The 8,555-nt window shown below is 31.1% G+C and overlaps 2 protein-coding genes across 2 annotated transcripts; both read right to left on the bottom strand.

Moving 5' to 3' along the window:
* Positions 1–947: 947 nt before the first annotated feature.
* Positions 948–2,435, bottom strand: LOC130963587 (MATH domain and coiled-coil domain-containing protein At3g58370-like). Its single transcript, XM_057889688.1, has 3 exons — positions 2,314–2,435; positions 2,056–2,213; positions 948–1,699 (listed from the first exon to the last, which is right to left on the bottom strand). The coding sequence occupies exons 1-3, from the start codon at positions 2,433–2,435 to the stop codon at positions 948–950; spliced, it is 1,032 nt and encodes a 343-aa protein (XP_057745671.1).
* Positions 2,436–4,450: 2,015 nt separating this feature from the next.
* On the bottom strand, positions 4,451–7,571 carry LOC130961612 (MATH domain and coiled-coil domain-containing protein At3g58370-like). Its single transcript, XM_057887575.1, has 4 exons — positions 7,469–7,571; positions 6,363–6,496; positions 6,111–6,259; positions 4,451–5,427 (listed from the first exon to the last, which is right to left on the bottom strand). Exons 2-4 carry the CDS (start codon positions 6,482–6,484, stop codon positions 4,676–4,678), a joined length of 1,023 nt encoding a protein of 340 aa, XP_057743558.1. The 5' UTR covers positions 6,485–6,496; positions 7,469–7,571; the 3' UTR covers positions 4,451–4,675.
* Between the last annotated feature and the right edge of the window lie 984 nt (positions 7,572–8,555).

Genomic DNA, 8,555 nt, shown 5'->3' with positions numbered 1-8,555 from the left:
GGAATTGAAAATGACGCTACCATCACAATTTAATCACACTTAAATTAAGCCAGTCGATTGAGAAATATTATAGTAGTAATAAGCAATAAGAGGATATTTATATATACTAAATGGCAAAGCCTTAATTCCACTTTCAAAAATTCTCCTTTTTCTCCTTCAATATCCACATTTTTCCTCATTTTTTCCGCCATATATTTTTTAACATCATTTTCCAATCAAATCAGATCATCAAATCCAAAAGATTTAAGTTGCTCCCAGAAAATCCTGAATCTCTTCATCATAAGTATCATCATTCATGTCTTTTACATCTTTATAACTCTTTAAAAAATGTAGAACTCTTCCCAAAATCATAAATAATCTTTCAGTCAAATTTTCACTCCAATTTCTCTTTTTCACTCCTCTAACAAGTTCAGGATGTTTAGAACACGCTTCCTCCAATAGTTGAACAAAATCTTTTCGTACTTCGCATAAACCCTTGAAATCCACTAAGTTGTTTTTGTTGTTGTTATATTTTGTAACCAAAGACATTACGTGATTATCATTAAGATGTCGATGACAAACTTCAGCTACGATAGGACAAGTATCCTAATCAAATTCATAAAACTAATAGATTCTTAAGAAATAAGACATGTTTGATTTGAGTTTCTATTTTTTTTTACCTTTTGTTTGTATAATTTGTGTGATACAGTACACAAACTCTTAGATTTTTCATAAATATAATAACCTCTCTAAAAGAGGAGATTAATAATATTAGCTTCAGCAGAAATAAGTGTCACATTTCACAGAATTTCAGCAATTGTGTGAGTTAATTGGTAATCTTCCGTGCAACTCAACCAAAACTAGTTAGGACTGTTTATGGTGCAAGAAATTATGTTATTGCACAAGGATTCACTTGTTCCTTATAATCTCTGCATAGATTAAGTGAAATTTTAACAAAATAAGTGAGTCTATGGTCCATATCCTAGTTCACCATCCAAATCTATCTCTTCAAAGCCTTCTTCAACTTTCACCAATTCTCTTCTTGCCATTTCAAGATCAACTTCTACGGAAGCAACCATTGCCTTAAGCTTCTTCATTTCCATCTCCAGAGCAGCCACATTCTCCTTCACACTTTTCACCTTAGCGGATCTTTCCATGTAATTTTTCATACCTAAGGCAGATTGAACATGTGGCTCCAGCCAAGTTAAATTGAATCTAAACGTCTCGAGTTCCTCCCATAAGATTTGAAGATGGCTACAAGCCTCTTCATCCATATCTCTCACCTTTTTAGTCTTGAGGAAATGCAGAACTCTTCCCAAAGCTGTGAATGCCCATTCGCTAAACCTTCTACTTCTCTTCTTCTGGCATCCAATAACTGAGGGATGCTTTGCATATACTTCGTCTAGAAGAGGAACAAACGCTTTTTCTACTTTCCCTAAACCCCTGAAATCAACAAGCTCATCAATTGGGATTGCAGATATGTCCATAGGTATAGGATTATCAGCATGTTCAATAGGCTTAGCAGGAACTTGCACAGAAATTGGTGGAGCAGCTTTATCAACCTTTTTCTCAAGTTCTGGGTGGCTGACGGAAATCTTGGCTTCAATAATACAAGTGTCGTCCACAATAAACCCCTTGCTATGATCATAAAAGTCAGCTAAAGGTATAAATGATATGAAGCCCCAGTCACTCTCTCTGGCATTGAATGTGTGTTGAGTTTCTGGAAAATCCATATATACATATCAAGAGTCAACTAGAGTCAACTTATTGTAAGATAGAGCATTCGTTAACACCATGCTAGTATTGTAGATTAGATAGAACTCATACTTAATGTTGTTGTCATACAATTGGAGTGGTTTTGAGAACTTGTAAATTTGGTATTATTCAGACGAAACTTGTAAAGAAAGTAATCTATATAATAAGAATCACCAGAAGACTATGCATATCATAAGGTACATGGCCCATGTGTAGAAATGAGTGCATAAGCTTATGTAGTCAAAACAAAACAAAAAATAATCTAAAACCGAACAAAGCATAAGGGCATCAGGGCAGGGGAGAGGGAAATATGAAAGTTACCTCTTACTTCTGTCATTTTGCTATTAACCTGATTAATCAGAACCAACTGGAATTTGGAAAATCTGGTCCATCCATTTGGCAGAGTGGCAGCATCACCAGCGTCCAAATACATCGACAAGTAAACCACCTTGTTACCTTTCGGAAACATAAGAATCCGCCTAAAATCAAAGTCCACAACATTTTAAAGAGCACACCTCAAAGATCATGTCAACTAATTAGGTATCACGCATATATATAAATCAGAATTAGTTCAAGTACCATGGATGTCCACCAATGAAGAATTCCTGAGAGTAAATCTTCTTGGTGTTCAACTTAGATAAGTCCTTAATGGTCCATTTGAACGTCTCTAACGTTTCACCAATACTTTCTTGATTCTCCATTTCATACCACACCACTACGGATAAAAAAAAGGACAAGTGACATTAAGGAAACAGTATAATCCCAAATAATAAAATGCTGCCAATATCAGAATACATAAATGAACTGAGCTCCAATTACCAAACAGATCATCAGATATTCAAGTGACATTAAGGAAACAGTGTAATCCCAAATGTTGCTCATATAAAGGTAGCTTCAAATAACACCCAAGAATTTTTTTTTTTTTCTTATTGGAAAAAGAAGAAACTTCTCATTCATTCTTTGATACTCAATACTTTGATGATTCAACATTATATTCCTACAGCTGCCCAGTAATTCTTGCAAAATAACTGAAAAGTAAATGAAGTCTTGTTGACTTTGATTTTTATAAAACGATTAATATTTGACGTTTTATATTTATGAGAATAAGAAATGAGGAAACTATATAAATTAATAGAGAATAGAGATCATACGTACAAGTTTATATAGTGGCAAAGTGCAAGCAAACGGAATGTAGAAGGTAAGGAGATTGACATCATCATACTCATAGTTCTATATATAAAAGGGAGGAGGACATTAGTCCAAAGATTCATTCTTGAATTTATGATGATGAACATGCATGGGAAAATGTTAAGAGTAATAATAATTCTTCTCGTTTAATTCTATTGAATTATGTTTACGAGGCATGAAATAGAGACGAAGAGGTTGAAATTGAAAATGTAATAGCTTGAGAATGTGAATCAGAGGCCACATTTTTCAATAAGTTGTAATGTAAAGTTGTAAACCACTATAACGGTACCTAAAAACTTGGGATCATCAATAAAATTTGATGTTATTTAAAAAAATAGTAATAAGAGATTTATATAAATAGTTCAAATAGTATGTAATTTAAATATTTATAACGTAAAATTTATTATGATTAATAATATTATTAAAATATTTGTAATATAGATGTTTATTATATTTAATGAGTTATTTATAGAAATTAATAAATTAATTATTGGGATTATAAATTTATTGTATTATTTATAACGTTAAGATATAATAAATATAAGAATATAAATTCAATGTCTTTGTAGGTTATAAATTTGGTTAGACACTATTAATTTTTAATTATTATCATTGGTAAATTTGCACCCTAATTTACATATATTTTTATTACTTGCTGATTTAGAAATAATAGTTGATTGACAAAAATTGAGTGGTTGATTCTAAAGTTATGCCAAATAAGTGATGTTGCCAATATGGTATTAGTAGGGGGGAAAAGATGTCTTAAAAGTAATGTGGGTAAACTTATTTATTTTCTTTTATATATTAAAAATAGATAGATAGATTGATAGATTACCTAAAGTACAACAAAGCAAAGGTATTTGCATTTAATTAAAAAAAGAAATATACTTTTAACTATTTAAATGAGAAAACTATTAATATCTTAAAGATACTCTAATAGAGTGCATTTGCCATTTTGGAGTATCATTTTGGATACATTCAAAAAGTGAATTGATTTATAATTAAAACTTATACTAAAATTAATAGATGAAATGAAATCGACCTCATCGTGACGATATCATTTTGATAAAAAAAAAAAAAACTAATAAAATTGTTACAATTTGTATAACTATCTTGATTAAATAATTAAAATTAATATAAAATTATAAATGAATTAAGACAAAATATTACAATAAAAAATATCATTTTTTGTTTTAGATAATTTTATGACATATAGTTCTAGATGTCATTCTTAGAATCCAAAATAAAATTAAACTTCAAAATTAGCTCCGAGAGATGCTCTTATTTTCAGAACATGCATGTATTATTGTTTCTTCTTCAGATTTTACTACCATCTTGTTATTGAGTCAACCAATATGTCTATATTGATATTTTTGTTTACTTAATATATGGCATTATTCCCCTTCGTGAGCTCAATAAATCTTTCCTAACTACTTTAAAGTTCATGTTAATAATAATAAACAATTATACTAACTTCTCCTAATTTTAGGTGATATAGTACACAAACAGTCAAACACTTAGATTTTTCATACCTACTGTAACCTCCCAAAAAGAGGAGATTAATATTAGCTTCAGTAGAAATAAGCATCACGTTTCACAAAATTACAGCAATTTGTTAGTTAATTTAATTGGTAATCTTCCTTCTTTGTGTAACTCAACCAAAACTAGTTAGGACTGTTTTCTTGCATAAGGATTCGTTTGTTCCTTATAATCTCTACATAGATTAACTGAAATTTCAACAAAATAAGTGAGTCTATGGTCCATATCCTAGTTCACCATCCAAATCTCTCTCTTCAAAGCCTTCTTCAACTTTCACCAATTCTCTTCTTGCCATTTCAAGATCAACTTCTACAGAAGCAACCATTGCCTTCAGCTTCTTCATTTCCATCTCTAGAGCAGCCACATTCTCCTTCACACTTTTCACCTTAGCAGATCTTTCCATGTAATTTTTCATAGCTAAGGCAGATTGAACATGCGGCTCGAGCCAAGTCAAATCGAATCTAAAGGTCTCGAGTTCCTCCCATAAGATTTGAAGATGGCTACAAGCCTCTTCATCCATATCTCTCACCTTTTTAGTCTTGAGGAAATGCAGAACTCTTCCCAAAGCCGTGAATGCCCATTCGCTAAACCTTCGACTTCTCTTCTTCTGGCATCCAATAACCGAGGGATGCTTTGCACACACGTCGTCTAGAAGAGGAACAAATGCTTTTTCTATTTTCCCTAAACCCCTGAAATCAACAAGCTCATCAATTGGGATTGCAGACATGTCCATAGATAAAGGATTATCAGCATGTTCAATAGGCTCAGCAGGAACTTGCACAGAAACTGGTAGAGCAGGTTGATCAACTTTTTTCTCGAGTTCTGGGATACTAACGGAAATCTTAGCTTCAATTATACAAGTGTTGTTCACAACAAACCCCTTGCTATGATCATAAAAGTCAGCTAAAGGTATAAACGATGTGAAGCCCCAGTCACTCTCTCTGGCATTGAATGTGTGTTGAGTTTCTGGAAAATTCATATATACATATCAAGAGTCAACTTTTTGTAAGATAGGACATACATTAACACCATGCTAGTATTGTAGATAAGATAGAACTCATATATTACTTAAATGAATTAGAAAATAGCAGTGTTGTTTTCACACAATTGGAGCGGGTTTGAACTTGTGAAATTGGTATGTATCTAACAACACTCATAAAAAAAGGTATATTTAGATCTTCTAAAGTGAGGAAATTGGTAAAGTGATAAAGTGAGGAGTTAATCACTACTGAATTTATAACTCCTATCATATGTGAGAGCCACATTATCTTAATTTAAAATTAATTAACTCCTCATATTTTACCAACTCTCTCCCTATAAAGGATCTTGATCCAAAAAAGTAATCTATATAATTAGTAAATTAGAATCACCAGAAGACTATGCATATAGTAAGACCTTCATACATGACCCATATGCTCATTCTACATCATCAATGACCATGAATTCAAAAAAAAAAAGGTAGAAATGAAAGCTTAAGTTTAAGTAGTCAAAACCAAAAATCTAAAACCCAATCAAAACATAGACTTTACAAGAAATTGCTAAGAAACACAATTTTCATTCATGAAAAACATAATACAGCTAAAAAAAGCAACAAAGAAAAGAACAGGAAAACACAAACAGGACAGGGGAGAGGTAAATATGAAAGATACCTTTTGTTTGTGTCAATTTGTCATTGACCTGATTAATTAGAACCAACTTAAACTTGGAAAATCTGGTCTCTACACAAGGCAAAGTACCAGCATCCAAATAAATTGACAAGTAATCCACCTTGTTTCCCTTTGGATACATAAGAATCCGCCTAAAATCAAAGTCCAAAACATGTTAAAAGGCACTTGTCAAACAGTCATGTCAACTAATCAAGTATCATACATAAATAGTAAACAAGAATTAAATTCAATTACCATGGATGACCACCAATGTAGAAGTTCTGAGAGTAAAGCATCTTGGTGTTCAACTTAGACAAGTCCTTAATGGTCCATTTGAACGTCTCAAACGTTTCACCAATCTTTTCTTGATTCTCCATTTGACACCACCACTAAAAATAATAATTAAAAAAAAATTAAAATCAATTGAATTTGATATAATATAACAGCAAATCAACAATTAGGCCTTCTTTAACTGCAAAATTACAAATACTTCAATTCACTTTTACGCCAAGTCCCCAACCAAACATACCCTTAGTGGAATACCTTTTTTTTTTCAAATCTTTTTATTAAACCACCTTGATAAAATGTTTGGTCTTTCTCACCATGAAACCTGCTTTGCACTTGACTCACTTCCCCTAAGCTAACTCCTACTGTGTGTACCTAAATAGTGTTGTAAGTTATAGTGTTCTATTATAAACTAAGTCGAATTTAATGAACAAGAAACAAAACTTGAGGATCACCCACGAAAGATAAGGATTTTGGGTATAAGAAATCACAGAGAAGTTGAATAACAAATGAAGAATGAAGAAGTAACATACAAAAGTGAGAGTCAACCAAACAAAAACCATACATAATAAAATGCTGCCAATATCAGAATGCATAAATGATGAGCTAAGCTCCAATTATCCAAAACAGAGTTTCCACTGGAAATAACTCAAAGTTCACACTTCACACAATAGCAACAGTTAGGAGGAAGAAAAACACTTTTCTTTTTAAAGAATGAAGGAGGAAAATTCGTCACCAAGAGCAACATACCTACAAAAAACCCCTAAAATACTAGAATTTTATTGCGGATAAACTCCTAAAAAAGGGACCAAAAAAAAACCACATAACCTAATTTAGTAAAATTTTTCGCTATCAAAATAATGAATACACAATCAATCTTTTTACTAGCACTAAGATATCTTAACAATTAATAAAATACATCATTAAAATTGATAGAATCAACATAAAATCTCCACAAAGTAAATATCTCAACTCAAACAAAAAAAGAGCAATACAACTAGTAAATTATATTCTCATATTCATCTCTACACCAAAAATAACATACTAAAATTTCATAAAAAATAAAGCAAATTTACCAATTTAACGTGTGCAATATTAAACTGATCTTTTCTCCCAAATTTCTTCTTCTCTTCGACAATGAACTCCCACACACTCTCTGTTTTCTTTGTTTCAAAAACGAGACTATGAGAGGCTTATTTCTCTCTCTCCCTTCCCGGGGCTATATTATATGCCACTTTTCCTTTTATTTTTTTCGTTTTCAAAATTGTGTGACCCCACTTGAGGTTGGGACCCACCAACAGTCATAACATCATTCCAAATTTCCTATCCACTTTGGTAAGGATTGGTTTCATAATTCATATTGTGCATTAGGATTCACATATTCACTAATCCCAAAGAGGATTAGTATTATTTTAAAGAAAAGTCTAGGGGGCAATAACTTTATCAAATTCTTGCCAGCATGTAACCAGCAAAGAAGAGTGAACTATTGGATGAAATCTTACACTAATCTCATACCATTAAAAACTTTATTGATAACTATTTTATGGCTATAAATCCCAAAAATTACTGTCCCTAGCATTTCTCTTTTTTTAATACTCAAAAGCTAAGATTATGATCATAACTAGAGGAAGAAGAATCATTATGAGTTTATTAATATTTTAAAAATACGAACTTATATTTCATGTGTTGTAACATAAAAAAAAACAAATTTATATGCTCATATGAAAATATTAAAAATGAATAAGTATAAAAGGGTTTAAACACTCAACAAGATTAGTTTAGCTGAATCAACAACACTATGATATGATAAATTATCATATTAATTTAAAAAAATAAAGTTAGAAAAAAACCAAATTAGAAGAAAAAGAGACATATGTATGTAAAAAAATACCGAAGGAGTAAATATTCATTTAGGATCCATGATAACTCATTTCACACTAAAATAATTTAATCACTTATTTATGATAAGTTTGGAAAACTCTTATTAAGTTTTGATGATGAACAAACATTATTAAAATATTAAATTATAAAATTATTAATTTGATCTTAATTCATATTTGCTTAATTAATAATTTTGTTGTGCAGATTTTACCTGGGCCGGAAAACAAAGATGTTGCTAGCCCAAAATTAAAAATCAGCATTACTACATGAGGCTGAATTATT

The sequence above is a fragment of the Arachis stenosperma genome, chromosome 2 (genome assembly GCF_014773155.1).
Source record: "Arachis stenosperma cultivar V10309 chromosome 2, arast.V10309.gnm1.PFL2, whole genome shotgun sequence".
NCBI lineage: Eukaryota > Viridiplantae > Streptophyta > Magnoliopsida > Fabales > Fabaceae > Arachis > Arachis stenosperma.
Note: the sequence above shows the minus strand (reverse complement) of the source record. Positions and strands in the feature narration are given on the sequence as shown.

Coding starts and splice junctions, on each gene's coding strand:
- LOC130963587 (XM_057889688.1), bottom strand. CDS start 2,435: ATGGAGAATCAAGAAAGTATTGGTGAAACGTTAGAGACGTTCAAATGG. Junction 2,214..2,313: donor TTCATTGGTGGACATCCATG/GTACTTGAACTA, acceptor CTTTGATTTTAG/GCGGATTCTTATGTTTCCGA. Junction 1,700..2,055: donor CAAAATGACAGAAGTAAGAG/GTAACTTTCATA, acceptor TGGATTTTCCAG/AAACTCAACACACATTCAAT.
- LOC130961612 (XM_057887575.1), bottom strand. CDS start 6,484: ATGGAGAATCAAGAAAAGATTGGTGAAACGTTTGAGACGTTCAAATGG. Junction 6,260..6,362: donor TACATTGGTGGTCATCCATG/GTAATTGAATTT, acceptor CTTTGATTTTAG/GCGGATTCTTATGTATCCAA. Junction 5,428..6,110: donor CAAATTGACACAAACAAAAG/GTATCTTTCATA, acceptor TGAATTTTCCAG/AAACTCAACACACATTCAAT.